A 21,435-nucleotide genomic window follows, 5' to 3' on the forward strand; every position below is an offset into this window, starting at 1 on the left:
TCAGTTTCACAAGCTTCCCTTCCCTGGGAAGTTTAGAAGTTCCAGGTGTTTCCAGCACGCTCCACCCAAGGAACCTTAACCCCCCTGAGAGTGAGTGATGGTTCACAAACACACACAATCCTACTTTTACCCCTGGGAGAGAGGGATGGTTTATAGTGCTCCCACCCGCTCTAATCAAGAGTGATGGTGGGTGGGTGGGTCATTGAGCCCAGATGAAACCCATTTCCTCTCCAGTCTAACCAGGGTATGTGCAGTAGGCCTAGCGGACAGACTTCTGATGCTCCAACCAACTTAACCAAAGACAAAAACAGTATTTTTCAATTAATTATTATCTTAATCCATAATATAATAATACCAAGCAGTGTTTTTATCTCCAAGCATGTGTTATCAGTGTTGAAGCTAAGACAACATCCCCTCAGGAAGCAGAAGCTTCAATAATAACAGAAATACTATAATATTACATCACCTGGTGACCTCCACCTCTGACCAGCAGTCAGAGAATAAGGTTAAAATCCAATAAAAGCCAGTGTGAATAAGCTGAGGCGTGGAAGGTCTGTGTGTAATTGTTGGCTGTGATCCAGTATTGTGGGTCAATAAATGGCCCAGTATATGTGATTCACCTAGGGAGAGTTTCCTGCTGAATGGGAAGAGGATGTAGCTAACAAACGATCAGGGACACAGAGGCAAACACACACACACTGAGATACACAAACACACACACACTCACACTGAGATACACAACACACACACACTCACACTGAGATACACAAACACACACACACACTCACACTGAGATACACAAACACACACACACACTCACACTGAGATACACAAACACACACACACACTCACACTGAGATACACAACACACACACACTCACACTGAGATACACAAACACACACACACTCACACTGAGATACACAAACACACACACACTCACACTGAGATACACAAACACACACACACTCACACTGAGATACACAAACACACACATACTCACACTGAGATACACAAACACACACACACACTCACACTGAGATACACAAACAGACACACACTCACACTGAGATACACAAACAGACACACACTCACAGCGAGGGGTCATGTTAGAGAATGGAGGGTGAGGTTGTCTTTTCCTCTCTGGACTAATAATAAGCAACTAGCTATCAAGACACCACATACACACACACTCTCCTTTTTCCATTTCTCACACTGTGGGTTTGCATGACCAGGACACACACACACAGAGAGACAGAGAGACACAGCGAGACACAGAGAGAGAGATCAAATGTCTAACAGCATCCATATAGGGTCAGGTTACACTGGACTGGTAGCATGAAAGATGGAGCTTCATAACAAGGCCTTTTTTCATTGTCAGAACATCACTGGCCCAGCCAGTCTGGCTGAATCTGTGTAGAACAGGGAATAGCTAGGCCTAGTCTGACAACTCTTGGAGGAAAATGGTTTGTGCTACTTCATTATTAAACTCCAACACATTTCAGCGTTAAGAATCGTCCTCAGGGTGCTTAAACGTTAGTGAAGCCAAGCTAAGCCTGACTGGCCCTGTGTAGAATGCACAGTCCGACCACTTGTAATCAAGCCTCATCTCCACTCAGAAACACTACCTCTGTACTGTACTAATGAGGGAGAGAGAGTGTTCTTCTACAGGGAGAGAGAGAGTGTTCTTCTACAGGGAGAGAGAGAGTGTTCTTCTACAGGGAGAGAGAGAGTGTTCTTCTACAGGGAGAGAGAGAGTGTTCTTCTACAGGGAGAGAGAGAGTGTTCTTCTACAGGGAGAGAGAGAGTGTTCTTCTACAGGGAGAGAGAGAGTGTTCTTCTACAGGGAGAGCGTGAGTGTTCTTCTACAGGGAGAGAGAGAGTGTTCTTCTACAGGGAGAGCGTGAGTGTTCTTCTACAGGGAGAGAGATAGTGTTCTTCTACAGGGAGAGAGCGAGTGTTCTACAGGGAGAGCGTGAGTGTTCTTCTACAGGGAGAGAGCGTGCGTTCTTCTACAGGGAGAGAGCGTGCGTTCTTCTACAGGGAGAGAGCGCGTTGTACAGGGAGAGAGCGTGCGTTCTTCTACAGGGAGAGAGCGTGCGTTCTTCTACAGGCAGAGAGCGTGCGTTCTTCTACAGGGAGAGAGCGTGCGTTCTTCTACAAGGAGAGAGAGTGCGTTCTTCTACAGGGAGAGAGAGCGTTGTACAGGGAGAGAGCGTTCTACTTCTTTTACAGGTACATGGTGGTTCAACTGGGCATTCTCTGTATACCAGGAACACCTAGAAACACAGCATGCACACATGCACAAACGCGCATACACAGGGCTTTTTCTGTTTACGAGGAATACCTAGAAACATGCACGCACACACAGTGTGAGGATGGAACACCTGGAGACGCTGTGATTATATGAGCCGGTTGCCTTAACGACGACCTCAGTTAGCCCAGAAGCCACCACTTTTGACCTTAGCTGCATGATCACGATAGGGTACCCAGGCCACGTGGCAGTCACACACACAAACAGGGTGGGCAGTTTAACCCCAGTAAGTCGAGGGGATGTCATGGCTAATAAGCGGACATCTGGGAGAGGTACGACCATTAGTACAGCTCTGAGTCTCAGACCAAACAAACCAATGAAATCAGACTCCTCATGTCTTAAAGTATACAAGCACTTTCATCTCCAAGATGTGAAGGAAAAGGACAAACAGAAGTTCTCTGTATTCAGATAATGATTAATTCAAGAGGGAAGCATTGCAGAAATGGTCTGGAAGCAATGCATACATTTGTGTTGCATGTGTCCTATAATTCTACATCCTCTCATCAACTCCATTTATAGGCCTAACCCAATACTTCTACAAAAACTTTTTTTTCTTGATCTATTATTATTTTATAAGGTAAATAAATTGAGAACATTATAAATGTACAACGATGATGTCGAGAAGAAATGCATTAGAATGAATTACCCAATTGGAAGCTCCACATTCAAGGTCCATACCACGACACTAACAGTGACGACATACAGTCTCTTGTTGCCCTTGGCAGTGGAGGAGGAGGGTTCAATTGTGTAGGAGGACACAGGATACCTCATTACACCACAGGACGACTCAACATAAATGTTTTACGTGCGTATCCCTCCACCTGGCTGTAGCCTCGTACCAGGAACCCTACATAGTGAACTACTTTTGACTGGAGCCGTACGGGTCCTGAACAAAAGTAGTACCATTTGGGTGCATGTTAGCCTTCTCAATAATGCAGAAGCAGCTAACAGCCATTGTGATGGATGAGGGAAGCCTCCCATTTCACCTGAGGAAAAGAGTTGAACAACTAGGTCCTTCCATGACAAGGATATTAGTATTAGGACAAGACTGATGAGGGTGTCCCCCATAGAAGTAGAATAACAGTATAGCTTAGTAAATCTATTGAACATGGTACATTTCTACCCATTATGTCAGAAAAACAGGATGAGACAACTCCAGAAATGTAAAATACCTGGGCACTCCCAAACCATATGAAATAATGTGTCAGGAGCCCCCTGAGGGCACAGTGAGCAATTTGGGGTTTGTCTAGCTTTCATCTTAAATAGTTGGCATGGTGTGCAGTAAGTTCTATGGGCAAAATTGTAATTTATCATTTGATGGTTGGGGTTTCTTGATGAAATAGATATGTTGGACCAAACTCTGGTCCAATTAATCGCAGTGCTACAACTGGAAAGGTCTTCCTCCCATGATGCATGGGAAGGGATAGGTTTATGAGTCTAACGCCAGTTCTAACTACTCTTCTGCTCTCTCAGTTGAACTCAGAAATCTCTTTTCACAGAGCTCAGTGAGCTCACTCGCTCTGTTTTTCTGACAAACATAGCTGTCCAATCATTCAATCATTCCAATAAAACCCTCTACAGTTTCTACTCTTTGTAAAGAAAAATCTCTTCATGATTTCATAAGCTTAAGGCTATGAGAGAGAGCGAGCGAGAGAGAGATGAGAGTGACTCCAGTGTGAGAGGTCAGCTCCAGTACCAGGGGGGGTCCATTCCCAGAAAAACAGAGCCTGTTCATTCTCCAGCTCACCCCATCCACCCCCGTCTCCTCATTCCCTTAACGCGTCATTCCTTCACCCTCAACCCTCACCACCCACTGTCTCCCTCAACTCATCCCCTCCAAACACCCCTCCTCCTCAATTCCGCTCCTCCCCAACCCCATCATCTCCTCATCAATTCCGTTCATTGTCCTCCTCTCTCCCCTCATCCAAACAGTGGTGGTACCAGTGAACCATCAGTCTTCTGACGTCACTGACGTAGTGATAATCAGACAGACAGAATGAGGGAACTCAGCCTTATAAATTACTGTGCTGTGGTGACCGGTTATCTCTCCTTTCCCTCTCTCTGTCCCTCTATCTGGGCTAAACATTCTCCTAAAAGTTATAATAAGAGTTAAGTTACTAACAGTAGAGTTTGCAATTAGCTAAACCCACCACTGCACTGAAGTCTACTGTCATCTCAAGCTCTCAATTAGAAAATAAATATCAAATGGGACTTCCTGGGTTAAACAAGGGTTAGACTATATTCAAAGAGGGCTCTTGCTAGGGTTTTTGTGCAGTGTCTTAAGAAATGCCCAAAATAGGCTAATCGAATAGTTTGATTAGCTGGTAACATCATTACAAATCCTCCTACCCCATATCCTCCAGTGAACAGAAAGATACAGCCCTCTCAGTTAGGCAAATTGCAATCTAGTCACATTCAAAACGTAGGAAATTGGCTGGTTCAAAACTCATAACATAAATTATAACCTGGAAAAGGTGAGAGGGGGCATTTCCAATTTGGAGCTGGCGTGTTGAAGTCAATGTCAAGGTCTTTCTCGGTGTCTGCTATAAAGACATCAGGCTTATATAGTCCCACGCTGGCCATGAAATGAAAGGACATTAATCCTGAGGGTCTGGGGTTGTTAGGGCGGCTCTGGTTGGCAGCCAATGGAGGAGTGATTCACTGCTGAACGCCTTGTAGTGAAAAGGCAGTAAACCAACCTGCCGGGAATAATTTCCATACAAATCGCTATGGAGTAGAATCAGTCTGATCAGAAGGAAGAGAAGGGTGTTTGTGTGCGTGTGTGTCTGTCTCTCTGCCTGTGTGTGACTATGCATTTATGCAAGCCCATGTGTTCGTGTTTTTAGGGTGTGCACAGCAATATCCTTGTCCCCCATGTGGTGAGAGTGTGTATGTGGTGAGTGTGTCTGTGGTGAGTTGAAGCTTATTAAAAGGCGGCTACAAGCTCCATTCCATTGATCTACGTGCACGTGGGTGGAGTCAGTTTTTGGGGGCAGAGGACTCTTTTCGTTGCGTTCCACCCAGAGAGGAAGTCCGCCTTGTGTAGTGTATATTCACTAGGGGGTTTGGGGGGCCAAAGTAGCTTACCAAGCAAGAGGGGCCGAGGCACTCTTTTTTAAAACTCTAGATAGCGACGGCATTTGAACTTTCGGATCCGGTGTTACATGCCTGTTTATAAATACTAGCTAGCTGGCTACATGTCAGGCTTTTCTGGTGGTCTATGCTTTACGACACTAATTTTTAGCCACAGAAGATGAAGCAAACATGTCTCTCTATGAATTGCAATAGCTTGAAATGCTCTTACTAAAACTGAGAAAATGGCGAGTTCGTCTACTGAAGAGAATACACGAGATGGAGAATACACGTCTCTTGTTCAACCTATACGAAGCAATGACGAGGAAAGACATTTTCAATACTTTCGGATGTCGGTTGCCAGATTTGACGACTTGCATCAGCGGCTTGCCCCTAACATCTAGCACGAGAGAATTCACAGCTTGCCCGTAATTGCTGCAGGAAGCCGTAATTGCTGTCTGTGAGCCTTCAGTTGTTTGCCAGTGCCAGCACACAGAAGTGAGTCACGCTATCTGGCATGTCCTGAAGGAGAATTTTGTTGCTTATCCCCCCGTGGCAAAAAATGGGCTTCCCCATGATCGACGTGAACGCATAGCCGGGAGGGAGATGCAGGAACTCATTGCAGGCCATCTGCCGCTACCAAGGCCAGAGTGCTTGCCGGGGACCCATACATAGAGCCCATGTTTTCGTGGGAGACTAGGCATTCCCTCTGATGGTAAACCCAATGCGACCATATCCAAGTAAGATAGGCTAACTAAATGTGAAAATTATACCAATACAGACATTGTAATTATATGCCTCACATAAAAGTGATCTGGCATCCCAGTAAGAGGATGGGGGCCTATGTCCAAAGTATTGGCTACACAGCTGTTACAGTACACATTTGGTAGCCTTCATGTTCCTGTTCAATACTAATGGAAACGCTTATGTTCTTCTGGCCTTGGTAATGCCAAGAAGATCTACAACTACCACCATTCAAGAGCCAGAAGAATTTCAGAGAACTGCTTTGGGATCCTTGCTGCAAGATGGAGGATCCTGGGACGAGCACTTGAAGTTGCCCCAGAGAAAGCTGAAACCATTGTGAAGGCCTGCGTGGCACTCCACAATTACCATTGCACTACACAGACACTGACAACAGAGTCATAAACACAGTACATCCACCCCACATTTGTTGACCACTCCACACCCACTGGGGACCTGCATCCAGGAGAGTAGTGACAGGTGGTACAAGTTTATTTTTTCAGTTTCGTCCGAAGAACAGATTGTAGTGGTAATATGAAAAGGGATACATTTTTTGTGCCATTTAGGCAAAATGGAATTCTAAGCATCATTCCAGTCAAAATAAGCTCTGCGAACGTTCCGATTCAATTAATTTGCTATGGGCTCGCGCTAGTGTTCCATCTTGAGGCATGATAAGGGGTAAAAATGTTTCGTTCGAATTTGCCTTCCCATTTGTACCCCTTATCATGCCTCAAAGTGACAACTAACGTTTTAAAACGTTTAGGGGTATTTTGTATTACTGGTTAATATAAGCTAGCTAGAAAACTTAGCTAGCGAGCTAACGTGTTCCAGTTAGTTAGCTAGCAAACTTAGCTAGCGAGCTAACGTGTTCCAGTTAGTTCTCATCATGAATGAAGCAGTTAGAGTAGCTACTTTGTGGTATAGTTATGTAAAATGACAATATTTTCTTGCAATATCGACACAATTTTGATTAATGATTTATGCATTGACAGTTTGGAGTGGATCACTGACCAACACTACCACCACATTGGGTCTGGACTGCGAGGGGCCACCGCTGACGACTCAATCTGCATCCATCGTCCATAACAAACAGGGTAGACAGGGGTATTGAGGGTGTGCAACTTGTATTTTCTGATAAATAAATTTTTACAAATTACCAAAGATTGCCCTACATTTGCATCTTTATAGAAAACATGTGTTGTGATTGGAGCTCTGGATTTGCTATGATGCATTTTTTAAACAGAAATAGCAGAGATGTGCTTTGGAAATAGCAACTTGGATTAAATATGACGATGTTTGCCTTTCCGTGCTTTGTATAGCCTACTACTGAATATGGTGCAAATGTATGCTCAGATATGTCACCTTCATGTGAAGAAGCACGATGATGTTTGGCGCCTGAACAGGTAGAATAATTTGGCCACTGGGCATTTCATGAGTCGAACTTAGCCCATTTTCGATCAGGCATACGAGGATGAATATTACATATTACGTAAGGATATCTATTGAAATTAAGCTTCTTTTTTTATATACGGATACATAAATGATTAGGTAATGACTACAGATATGATACATTTCTGAAAATATATGGATTCGTTCATGCCTAAGTATAAAGGCTTAGATATGTCAGCATGTTGACACATACCCTTTCCGGAGTTAGAATATTCTACAAATATGTAAGTGGGTGCACGCGCATCAGGTGTGTGTCTTGAACATATCTCACCCCAGATATCTCCCTGGACTCATACGGTAGCAGAGAGATTTCTGAGGACCAGATTGGATGCATGTAGAAACTGTCCCATTATGGAGAATATCCTAGCTCCGTATATGAAATTAAGGACATGCGTATCTGGAGCATGTTTACTCCTTATATATAATAAAATGTCAGATATCCAGAAATATATAGATAAAGATATCCCCTGATATTGACCCTTTTCGCCCAGTGATCACTTTTGCGACTCCGGGAGAAGAGGAATAGCAGAGCGGCTTGCACAATTGCGTATGGGCTCATCTGGAAAATGCGTAGCTGAAGAAGCGAATTCATTAACCCATCATTTGTTGGCTAAATAGTAGGCCTAATATTGCAGTAATGTATCATCACCAGCCAATGTGATCACACTATCACACACTTTCTCTCCTTTCAAACATCAACCAGTTATTTGGGCTGAAGACAGATAGCCTACTAGCGATTTGTAGTTGCATGCATATTAACCCATAATTTCTTAGCTAAATAAGGGCCTTTAAATATTGACTGTCAAAGTCCAGAAAAAAATATGAAATGGTAGTGTGCATTAGAGGCCTTTGCGGGTCCCATCTGGAACCAATATGCATAAATGTATACAAGGACAACTAGACCCAGTTCGATCAAAGTGAGGGAAGCAGCAGAAAAGTCCATTTTTAAGCTACTTTATTAACCGGAGCTGATAAAGCACGAGGGAGAAGAAGTAGAGAGGTGAGGCTTTAGCAGTGGTGGAAAAAGTACTCAATTGTCATACTTGAGTAAAAGTAAAAATACCTTAATAGAAAATGACTCTGGTAAAAGTGAAAGTCACCCAGTAAAATACTACTTCAGTAAAAGTCTAAAAGTATTTGGTTTTAAATATACTTAAGTATCAAAAGTAAATGGAATTGCTAAAATGTACTTAAGTATCAAAAGTAAAAACCATTTAAAATTCCTTGTATTAAGCAAACCAGACAGTACAATTTTCTCTCTTTTTTTATTTTATTGACGGGTAGCCAGGGGCACACTCCAACACAATTTACAAACAAAGCATTTGTGTTCAGTGAGTCTGCCAGATCAGAGGCAGTAGGGATGACCAGGGATGTTCTCTTGATAAGTGTGTGAATTGGACCATTTTCCTGTCAAAATGTACTTTTGGGTGTCAGGGAAAATGTATGGAGTAAAAAGTACATTATTTTATTTAGGAATGTAGTGGAGTAAAAGTAAAAGTTGTCAAAAATATAAATAGTAAAGATACCCAAAAAAAACTACTTAAGTAGTACTATTTTTACTTAAGTACTTTACACCACTGCGCTTTAGCAGGGGCTGTGCTGTGTGTGTCGGCTACTGTGAGTGTGAGCAAGTGACATGGGGAACAGGGAGGGAGAGACAGCAAACAACCAACCCAACTCACGCTATAGTAGACTAATAGCTGCCATAGCTAGGTTATTTATCATCCAATATGATTACGTAGTAGCTACCTGTCTTGACCGCGTCAAACCGGGAGAAGCTAGTTAAGCTAGCTAGCTAGGCTAATTGTGGCTGCATGCGCTTTCTCGTCCTATTGCTACAAACAACAACTCCTCCATTCAGAATATAAAGTAGCAGCCTACCTGTTGGCTCTTGGTTGTTGTAGCCTATCATTCTTCTTTAACTTTTAATTTAATCTTCCATTGATTAGATATCTCCTAACTTTGGACCCACATGACTGTAGCCTATTGCCGCTTTGATGACTTATGATTGGACGACGACAACACTGTAAAAAGCAAAGAGCAACAGCATAAATGACAATTTCTCTCTCTCCCTCTCTCCTGCAGCAGTCTGTATGGGTCCTTCCGGACAAGTCAGTTAAAATTACACATACCCGAGACCCGTGATAATCATATCAGATCCGACTCAGACCTGTGACATTATTTAGAATTCTGGATCCGGACCCACTCGGGTCCCAGATATTCGGGTACAGGTGGATCCGTGAAGACCTCTAGTGTGCGTTCCCCCAGGCTTAGTGCCAAAGCATTTCTGTGACAATAGACTGGAACAGCTCAAGGACAGAACTACATACATTTTAATAGAGAGAATAAATGCATTTTTAAGCATTTCTGTGAAGCTTTGTGATTGACAAGGACAAGTTTGATGTCGGTCAACAACAGAATGTTTATGATTTAATGAGTGCCAAAGCAGGTGAGATGAAAGGGGACGTTTTATACTGAGGCGTTGGCAGGACATATTACCGCATTCATGCCTCGGTTGGCTGAAATAAAAGTACAGGCTTTGTTACTGGCAATACTGTTCAGATATACAGAAAAAGGCGGCAAAAATTTGACGACATGGTAAAGTTGGCTGCTTTTCGTCATGGTATGACAGGGATATCTCTGTATGTATGTCCTATATCCTGAGCATTCTATAATTAGGTCCAAAATCCACACAGAGGTGTCATTTACAGTTACTATGGGCTCCCGAGTGGCGCAGCGGTCTAAGGCACTGCATCTCAGTGCTAGAGGCGTCACTACAGGCCCTGGTTCGATTCCAGGCTGTATCACAACCTGGCAGTGATTGGGAGTCCCATAGGGCGGCGCATAATTGGCCGTCATTGTAAATAAGAATTTGTTCTTAACTGACTTGCCTAGTTAAATGAAAAAATTACAACAAGTATTTTCTGACACTATACAACCCATGAGATCATGTTGTCATAGATATGATATGGATGTTCAAAACACCATGCACAATAGCTGCCTGAAAGAGATACAAAAGTACAGCTTTCCGAAACTAATGAGAGAGAGGCCTATTTAAGGTTGTACAGATTTTTGTATACAGGCTTTGACAAACATACAGAATGTTTCAATGTGAAAGACGACACTGATTGGTCAGTCAAAAGTCTGCGGAAGACCACCAGGCAATGTTTTTTTAGCAAGCTGACGTTTATTGGACATCATGGCTCAAGCTTTGTTACAAATCCAATAGATAGTTTACTAATCACATGAATGAAACAGGCAGGTACCGATAGCCGCGGGAAGTACGGATGCTGAGGATGCTGCAGCACCCCCTGAAAAATCAGAATCAAATACAAAAAAGGAATACAAAAAAAATATTTTTTTTAACAAATATTTTCCACAAAAGTAGTGCACTGGGCCTTTACTAGTATTAGCGAACCAATATAGACATCTGTAGTGCGGGCAAAAAAATTATTTCAGCATCTCTGCTTTGGCAAAAAAAAAGGTAGTTGTATAATTAAGAACAGTATCTTGCAGGATTCAATAGTTGGAATTGTAAGAGTTGTTGCCCTGTCCCTTTCTCTGCAATGGTCATACTAACGGTATCTAGAAAGAACAAAACCCTGTCCTCAAACATTTACATCAAAAGGTGTAAAGTTATGGGCAAAGACACAACATCCACATCAAATTACATATTTTTCTTGATCAAATAACATGGAAAACAACCACTTTTTGTGCAGTATTAATTTCCCATCATTACAAACCACTTAATTACTGTATTGAACATAGGCTGGTCATCTAAGTTTGTACCTGTAGACTTTCCATCACCATGAAGAAAAACAATGCACAATACAGTAATTGAGTACATTGAGACATCAAGTGGTTTGTGGTGATGTGATGATGTGGCTCAGTTGGTAGAGCTTGACGCTTGCAATGCTAGGGTTGTGGGCACGGCCGGCCCGCTCATTAGGTGCCCGCCTTTGGTGGCAGATTGACGAGGGCGGCATTTTCTCAGCTAAACTGACCAAGATGCACCTCCAACAACAACACATAAAACCTCACATAATTCTGCCCCAAAACAATGACAATTTCTCTCAATCAGTGGAATAAGGGCTTTTTAGGTGAGCGTAGATTCCGCCCTGTGATAAGCAGTGCCCACTTTGTCAAAGGAAGGGGTGCAAAATATTGTCCATTCCCAGTGCGCCTCTCCAGGGTGCTGTTGGAGAGACGCATTGCTGGGGCGCTCCACCAACGTTCCGTCAAAAAGATCATCCAACATAAATCATATAGCAGATATGGTAGAAAGAGCGTGTGGCCTTTTCTGTAGCCTACAGGCTGGAGATTAAATGTATGACAATGCAACAATCAAATACAAATTTGCTGTCAAGTTAACAACATTTCCTAAAAACAGGACAGGTCAAAGTAAAATGGACAATCACAACTGTTTTCCAGGAGTTTCACCCAATTGTCATGAACAGTGGTTTCAAGTTTGTATCTGTCAATTTTTGACAAGCTGATCATAGCGAAAAAGAAAATAATTCTGCATTTCCAACTGTGGAAACATATTGCAAATAGGCTCACAATAACTCCTGATAAAGTTGGGTATCAACATCCGGAAAATAAGTATTTTCAACTTTCATTCAGAACCGAAAATGAACCCCATTTCAACATCCGGAAAATAAGTATTTTCAACTTTCATTCAGAACCCGAAAATGAACCCCATTTCAACATCCGGAAAATATGCCTTTTCAACGTCCTGGAAAATAGTTATTTTCACCTTTCATTCAGGTTCAATTTTGGTTCTAACTTCAACATCTGGAAAATATGTATTTTACATGTATTTTCAACGTCATTTTGTTTACTGGGACTATTCTAGTTTTGGGGGGGCAGCATTTTTTGGTCTCCCTTAGGGGGCGGCAGAACCGCAAGGACCCGCCCTGGTTGTTGGTTCACTTCCCACAGGGGACCAATACGAAAATGTATGAAAATGTATTTGACATTTTAGTCATTTAGCAGACGCTCTTATCCAGAGCGACTTACAATTAGTGAGTGCATACATTTTTCATACTGGCCCCCCGTGGGAAACGAACCCACAACCCTTGCGTTGCAAGCGCCATGCTCTACCAACTGAGCTACAGGAGGGCCAATGTATGCACTCACTACTGTAAATTGCTCTGAATAAGAGCGTCTAATAAATGGAAAAGGAATGAATTGACCATTTCAGTTTTCACATAGAAATAAGTTGCATTTGCAAAGTATTTAAAGAAACTGGAAAGCATTTATCATGCAAGTATTTTTATATTCCACAAGTATTATCAGATTAACTGTTTTGTACAGATAATTATCAGACTTAAATTACAAATGCTGGTAAACACTCAAATACATGTAGTTTTTTTTTTATCACAAAAGTGGTGCACTGGGCCTTTATTAGTCCTGTATTAGCAACCAATATATACATCTTCAGGGTGGCCACAAAACAAATGATGCATCCCCCCAGTCGGAGAAAAATCGCAGCATCCCCACCCCCAAACTTCATGGAGCTATTAGGGCCTATTGAATGGGGTACCCTAACTACCCTTTAACGCCTTTTAGGCCCCGTGTAGCTCAGCTGGTAGAGCATGGCGCAAGCGCCAGGGTTGTGGGATCGATTCCCACGGGGGGCCAGTATGAAAAATGTATGCACTCACTTAGCTGTAAGTCGCTCTGGATAAGAGCGTCTGCTAAATGACTAAAATGTAAAATGTATTGATGAATGCATCTTCTTCCTGGGAAATTGTATTAAGAGTCCTGACGCTTGCTGTGAACACGCAACGCTTTTGTACGGTTTTGAAAACATAAGGAACATATATATTTCATATCACCCAGAAACAATTTTCAGAAAACGAACGGTTAAATTACTACACACCTTTATAGGGTTAATGTTCTCACATGGCCATATCTCAATGTTATAGGCTTGTTTACCGAAAACAGACTGCTGAGAGGCGCAACACCTATGCTATTGACATGTTCATGTGCTAGTCAGAACTAGGAAACTCGGAAATGTCCGACTTGCTAATAGGTTGTAGTTAAACATGTGCTACCTTCAACCAATTAGCATGTTGGACATTTCCGAGTTCCGACTAGCATCTGAACGCAGAATAATTTGCTATATAGCTTGCTCCAAACACCTGTGTGTAAGCTAACTCGGGAAGTGTAGTTTGGTCAGATGGAGGCACCCATAGCTGTATGGAACTGTGCAAAACTGCTACAGTAAGTGTGTATCTTTTTTATTTTAAGGATTCTTTCTCGCTGATGAAAGTGCCACATACTGTATGTTTCGAAAGCCGTATCGCAAGCGATGATTATTGACGTTTCTAAACATTAAAACACAGCTTCGGGATTGTAGTTCACATGAGCCAGTCGTGGGCGAAACTAATCGCTGAAAACTGTAGGGAGAAGGCAGAATGCCGCCTGTTGATCACTCGCCCATTGACAGTGTCTCAGGCTTTTATTTTCATTAGCCTATATCCAACACATTTTCTCTCTCGAGGCTAAGTGCTGTGTAAACAAAGTATTTCCCAAAGAGTCCCTATAGAAATTCTGGTGAGCGGGGAGTCAAGTCAATACTTATCAATAGGGTTAGATCATTTTCTTATGAAAGAAAATCCTCATTTATTGTGCGCCATGATGGCAATGGCCATTCATATATTTTTTTTGAACAGGCAACATGTTCTCAGACATGTCATCTACAAATAAACAAAAACATGATAAATAATAATGGTAGAATAATAATTAGGGTACATACCCACTGCTTTGATGACAAACCCTTTGGGTGACCTCAGCGCTCTGCGCATCCAAGCTTCCCTCAACACCTCTAGGTTGTTGGCATTCCCATGGACGAACAGGACTAAATTCTCCATCCATCCGTGGAAGTAAACTTCAGCTACAGCTTTCACAAGTCTTTTGTTCCAAAAACTGCGCAGATTTTGCGCTTTGAAATCCGTAAAAATCTCCTGACCACTCGCACTGTTCGCGTTGTATTTCCCTCCACCCGTGACTCTCGAGCTCTCCTCTTCCTTGCAGAAGACCAGCGCGAGCGAGGCGGTAGACAGTTGGATGATTCGCTGTTGTTGTGACATTTTCGTTATCTCCGATTCGCTCGATTATAGGAGAGAAATGTCATGCTACAGACATCATCACAGAACGAAGCACATATTCCCCCCAAATCTCCTTGGAACGCTAGAATTTGTAAAACATTCCGACAGTGTCAGTCGGAGCTGTGCCAAGTGAGCTGAGCAGAGCGCAGACTGGGGTACTTTCTCCTGCTTCCAAGGTAACCAGTGGTGACTCTGGCAGAGGAGGCGGAGGGATCCGCTAGTTGTGACAGGGCTAATAAAAGTAGTCTCAGGTTGGCTATTGAATTTCAATTCAACTGGAAACTGACAGACAGGTGCGTATCTCCACTTTTACCTATATACGGTCTATGACATACGCATTGGCATAATAATAATAATAATAATAATAATGCGCATATTATGTAGGCTAAGGCTGTCCTTATACACGAGAGCACTCTAAACCCACATACACTTGACATGTTGCTTATAATAAACCTCTTACAATGTAATTATTTAACACGTTACGTAATAGCACATGTATGTCTAATTAATTAGGGCTGGTATCAAAATTATATTCTGGATGACATGGAAATTGGGCCTACCAAGAGGCTTTCCTGAAGTCAATCATATTAAACAGTTCTTAGTCATTTAATTGTGTAGGCTCCATAATATCATGAATGCAAGACTTTATGAAAGAAAAGATATGTACAAATGCCGTTGCTCACAGAATACACAACACAGATCTTGTTTGTTCAGAATACATCAGTAGTGCAGGGTAGGGTTTGGCATCAGACCAGCTCCAAGGCTTCCTTGTAAAACACTTGGTTCCTGTTCAAGGTTTTTCTTATAAATGGTTGCTACATCAGAAAGAACACGGGATAGCTCAGAGCCAGGCTTGAAAGCAACTTTTGTTGAGGGCTAGGTCTTTTACAGAAGGGAAACTCACTGTGTTGCTCGGGGTTACTTGCTTCCAACAGACAAATAATTTGATGCCGATAAGAATATTTTTGCAAAATGGTGCCATAGTTCTTTAGTTTTGGTACATGGAACGTACATGCAATGCCACAGGTTACAGGGAAAACTCACTCAGTGGCTCTAATGAAAGTTTGGTAACCACTGCCCTGTATAGATACTGTAGCTACAATGAGAACCATTCCCTCCCAAATGCTTTTACTACAGACACCCCATTAGGCCAGGCGTTTTCTCCTGTTTTAAGCAGGCCCAGTCAGAGCCACAGACAGACAGAGACAGATCTTATATCAGTCTTAGAGAACCCCTCAGGTCTGTCTATAGTTTCAGGGGCACTCAGAGCCCTGTAGAAGTGGAGGGACCACCCTGACTCGCTGTGGTATTAAGCACAGTGCTGGAACAGGATATTGCGTTTCCTCCGTACATGAAGAGAATACATCACCCAGGCTACACATGATTAATTATGTGCTGTGTTTTACCCGCGGGGGAGGAAGGGGATGTGAGTGGAGGGGAGTGCAGTTACAGGGCAAAGGCATATGGGGTTGGCAGAGATATATTTTGTGGTGGCCTATACCAGGAAATAATGTGATACTTTTAGGAAGCAAATGCCTACTTTTGCTAACGCTTTATTTTACAGTCTGTTGTTCACCTAGTGTCGGACATTCAACTACTTTTTTACTACCTGAAAATGTAGACACTCCGTGGCATTCCTTCCGCAGCCTTGGTGGCAGTTTGGTCGCTTGGTTCATTGAGCTGATCTATGCTATATAGGCTATTCATCAAAATAGCCTATTTTGCAGTGATAACCAAATATAATCTCAGCGACTGTTCAAACAGTAAACCAAACGACAAGAATCCACCCAAAAATATATTTTGTTTAGAAGTAATACCTAGTGATTACAGGCTATTGTGAAATGGTAGAATCTGCTTTAGCCAACAAACTAGCCATGTGCTTTTTTTCTCCATAACCAAAACATGACATTAGATTTTTAGCTGATATGGGAATTAATACAAAAGCAGCATATCAAAAACTGGGATAATGTTTTAAATTACACCGGCAAGTATAGAAATATTTGCCAGGGCATATTTTTTCATTATAAATCTGATGATTTCATATGGAGATGTAGGAAGCTTAAAAGGCTAGCTAGCTTGCTATGTTTTTAGCCAGGCTAAAGCCAGCTAGCCAGGCTGCTGGCTAGCACCCCTTGTGAATGGGAGTGGGACCAGCAATGATATTTGTATTTTATTTTATTTAACCTTTATTTAAAAATAGGCAAATCAGTTAAGAACAAATTCTTATTTACAATGACGGTGTCAAGTTACGTCAATTCAAATCTGGTATAGGAACAAAAAGAGGTCAATACACGTCTTCTAAAATAGACTAGTATTTTAATTAATGCAAACACTTGAATGGTAAATATGATGTTCGTATATACGGGCTCACTGAAACACCACGCAGGGCAGTCAGAGAACTGAGCTATTGTTATAAGTTCTTCTTTAAATACTCTGACAGAGATAGTTCCCGCTCCCTGCTGGGCCGGTCAGAATAGAGGCTGGGTGTGGTTTAAACTTACTCAACCTATCATTGGCGCTCAGGCTGGTCCCAGCCCCTTGGCGCTTCACTGTTGCCGGGCATTAGTTGTTATCTTTACAACTTGTCTCGAGTCAACAACCTCAGACATAGTTTGTTCTTCTTCATTGTTGCAGTACACATGTCCTTGAGCAGTTTAACAAAGAGGCAGTGTGTGTGTGTGTGTGTGTGTGTGTGAGTCACAAGTCTGTCTCAGCCTACCCTCTAACGGTTCCTCACATTAATCACAGCTTGTTATGTTAAACAATCTATATCAGTACAGCACAAACCTATTATGTTTAATCATTAATGTATTCTTTCTAAGCTAGGCATCACATCTAGTTATAAGAAAATAGATCCCCACAATCCCCCTTTTCACACCCGCTGGGTGTGAACCCAAAATAAGAAATTTCAGGGAAATTTAGGATTCCCCCTTTTGACACCCACTAGGGTGTCACTCATTAAAATACAATACAAACAAAAAGAATCACACTTTTATTAATAGGCAATAATGATAATAAAAAGGCCTTCAGTCCTTCCATCTACACCTAACTTGTACTAGGTTGGCTACCAGCCACCCAGGAACTTCAAACCTTCACATAAGGAAAGACAAACATTCACAATAGCTAAAATGGATTTATAAAACACAAAAAGACAAACAGGGAATTTTGATTCCCCCTTTAGACACCCACTAGGGTGTCCCTCCACCACCTCACCAATAGCAAACCAAGGGTCATCCTCAGTCAACCCCAGTTTCCTCCGAAAGCTAGACTCAGTGTCTGCATCTCCTTCTTGAGCCTCCAGCAAAGGCATCATACCAGCAGCGTGCACGACATCTGTAACAGACTTTCTCAGACAAGGGATAATACAGGCAGCACAGCACATTAATATTCGAAACACAACTACTAGGGTCAGAAATCCAGTAACCACCAGTGCAGCATACTTACCAAACCACTCTCCCAACCAGGAGAACAGTCCGTTTCCCTCCCTTCCAGCCATGCTCTTCATTTCAGCTGATAGTTTATCTAAACCAACTAGGGCTTTAGAGATACTCCCGTCAGGACTGGTATTGTTAGGGATAAACGTACAACAATGGCTTACCATTCTATAGACACCACCCCTTTCTGCCTGATCTAGAGCCAACCTCTTTTTACTAAGTCATAAGAGTGAGATGGCGGATAATTGTTCAAAGATCCCTTTTGTTGCATCCCTAGTCTAGCCAATAAATCGTTGTTGGTCGTAACAGATATAATTAATCCAATCCACAATTTTGCTTGTCACCCATCAAAAGAACGTGGTAGTAAACCCTTCCCCTAATTGTTTCATAGCTCGGTATCCATCCGATACCCCCCTTGGTATCCCAATCGCATCCATCTAAATAGGGCTATTCTCCTCCTTGTTAAAACTCCTCCTACATCTGTTTAATCCTTGGTTCCTGGTGACTAATTCTAACTAGCTGAACCAGTAGAACCAGGGTGCACATATCTAGCCACCCTTTTGGAATTCTCTGCCTTACACTGCCTTTACTGGCACACAGGGTCTGTAAGGTTAAAAATTCTCTCCTGTGCTTCCGAACTTAAGTCTGTCACATTACTACTATCTCCAATTGATAATTGGTGATGTCTTTGTTTCTCTTTACCCCCCATCTGGATGTTCAGTCCCCCTCGGTCTCATATCCCCATCCCCAAGTGTTTTTAAACACTTGAGTCTAGGAACAATCCGCCGTGGGGTCCAAACATGAATATAATGGGATTTTATAATCCCAATTTGCTTATTGACATGTACCCACCCATTGGCTACGTCCCTAACCCTTATTTTGAATCTGACAGTCTGCCCTTCTCTGACTCCCATTTTGTAGGCCACTCGTCCTTGACGGTCAGTATGTCGGGACGCTTCTCTTCTCTTTTACTTCTTAACAATGGTAAGGGCATAGCACAATTGGTGGTGGATCTTGACATATCAAGACCATTACTGAGACTATGATGCAACTCAAGTTATCCATATTCCCAAAAACCGCCAACCCTCTCCTGTCCTCAGTCTTTCTGCTTGGTACTACCCCATACTCACACCCTGAGAACACACTACAGTGATGATAGGTCAGGGTAGGAGATCTTCGTTAACAGAGGTGATCCCCAGACCCTATTGGTTCAGTTCTTCTCTCTAACTCTGCATGTGTTCAGTGGTGCTTGCATGTGTTCTTACCTTTTTGCAGTGGGTAACGTGGACCCAGGTTGCTCTTTCTGCTATTCTAATGGCAAAGGCAGTGACCAATATAACCTGATAGGGCCCTTCCCAACAGGCCTGCTTCCAGTTTTTCTTCTTTAGGGACTGGATGCTCACCAGTCACCTGGTTAGATAGAGTGGGTCACCTTCTCCTTTAGTTCACCTGTGGGGCACAAAACCTCTGACATACGGGTGTGGTTAATAAACTATCTTCACACGTGTTCAGCTCTCAATTTCTATTTCTGACTGCATTCTTTTTTATTTATTTTTATTTTGTCCTCTCCTTTGTATATATTTATTATTTAATCCTACCATCTACTATCATCCCCCTTTTGACACATGTTTTGCCTATGTGTCAATATTACCACCTACCAAAACAATCACTTAGGTAATATTGGTAATTTATCATCCAATTGCCATCCCTTATTTATTTTTTTAGACTGTCCCTTGCTTCTTTATTGCTCCTCCCACTTCCTTTGTCTTTTATGGGGGCTAAATTCGACTTTCATTCAGTTCAGAATCAATAGTAATCCAATCAATCAATCCCTTATCTTGTAAAAACACTCATGTTTAGTTCAAACTCTGTTCTACCCCGGCTCTCCCGGGCTTGACCTGAAGACTGATGGTTGGACATGACAGGTCCATTCTTAAATCTTTCAAACCTAACACAAACCCCCTAAATTTAACATAACAACCCTTTATAACCATCATACTAGGTGTGTTGTTTTTTATTTGAAAAACCCAATTTGAAAAACAACAACCACAAATAGCCAGGCCCCACTTAATTTGGTAGCTCACTTTTATGACCTAAATACTGCCTAACTTCACTACTGCTCCCCCTAGCCCTGGGCAACATTCCAATGAGATAAGCTAATCTCTTTCTCCTGGTTATACATTTTGTTAACCTTTAATTACCATCAGTAATCTAAAGATGGTAGTACACACAAAACATGATACAGATATCCCCAGTCCTAACCCATCAATAATTGTTTGTATCAATCTAATTCCTCATAACTAATCCATAAAACCACTCAAAATTCCTCGAGTATACAATGATTATTTAATTGATTACCCTAAATCTGCTACATGTGATCTCATCTCAAATGATCCATTATCAATTATTTGATCAACCCCCTAGGAAAATCTGTCTCCCCTTCTATTGTTCCTGTCCCCCCTGTAAATGTCATATTTCATTTTTTAGCCAATACAATCACGGTTACATCAAATGTTCCCTCCTTTGGCCATTTAGTTACTATCTTTCTGGTCCTTTTTCTCATTTGTTAGAGATATTACCAATATCTTCACTATTTTCTGGGCACCTTCTCTTCTCTTCATGATTGCTACTGGTGATCCTGCCATCTCTACTTCTGGTGTGGTCTAATGTCTACATTAGGGTGTAAGGTAAATTATTCCTGTTGTCTTTTTCAGCTAAACGTTTTATATCCCTCAGTTAATGGTATTTTCTCCCTAATATATCTTCATACTCTTCTTCTTTCCCTAAATGAGATTTAATCCCTTGCCTTTCCTCTACTATCTTTCTATCATTACTGGATCAATGATAATAACTGTAAAAACTATTAATAATAATTGTAATAACTATTTCACATTAAATTGTGCCTTTTTCTGATAATGTTATAATTGTAGCCTATTGCATTACTTTAGTTTAAAATATAAGTTTGTTTATTTAACAAATCTAGAACCCACTATAGGTTGGTCCTATTCCCTCAGCATAATAGCTAAAGCTACTTGCATCCCCTGGTCCCCGTAACGAAAATAAATTATCGTTCTAGAATTCACCAACTATTTGCATACACCACTGGTGTTAAGCAACCTATTGAATAAAGTAATAACAATTATAATTTATCAAAGCACTGCCTTCCAGTCAAGTATTTAGACCTCTACTTGAAATCTTACAGCTCAATCTAACTCGCTGGACTGTCTATTTTATTTTATTTTATTTTATTTTATTTTAATTCCGCTAACCAGCGCCATAAATTATTCTCCTTTGTCCTCAACTCAATTTTCA

The 21,435-nt window shown here is 41.8% G+C and overlaps 1 protein-coding gene across 1 annotated transcript in view; it reads right to left on the reverse strand.

Moving 5' to 3' along the window:
• Positions 1 to 14,847, reverse strand: part of LOC121574695 (storkhead-box protein 1-like) — a 35,921-nt gene extending 21,074 nt beyond the window's left edge. The window contains exon 1 of the mRNA XM_041887237.2: positions 14,338 to 14,847. Coding sequence (XP_041743171.2) covers positions 14,338 to 14,671 — 334 coding nt within the window. The 5' untranslated portion in view covers positions 14,672 to 14,847. The remainder of the gene's footprint in view (positions 1 to 14,337) is intronic.
• Positions 14,848 to 21,435: the final 6,588 nt, after the last annotated feature.

Source organism: Coregonus clupeaformis, unplaced genomic scaffold (genome assembly GCF_020615455.1).
Source record: "Coregonus clupeaformis isolate EN_2021a unplaced genomic scaffold, ASM2061545v1 scaf0176, whole genome shotgun sequence".
Taxonomy (NCBI): Eukaryota; Metazoa; Chordata; class Actinopteri; order Salmoniformes; family Salmonidae; genus Coregonus; species Coregonus clupeaformis.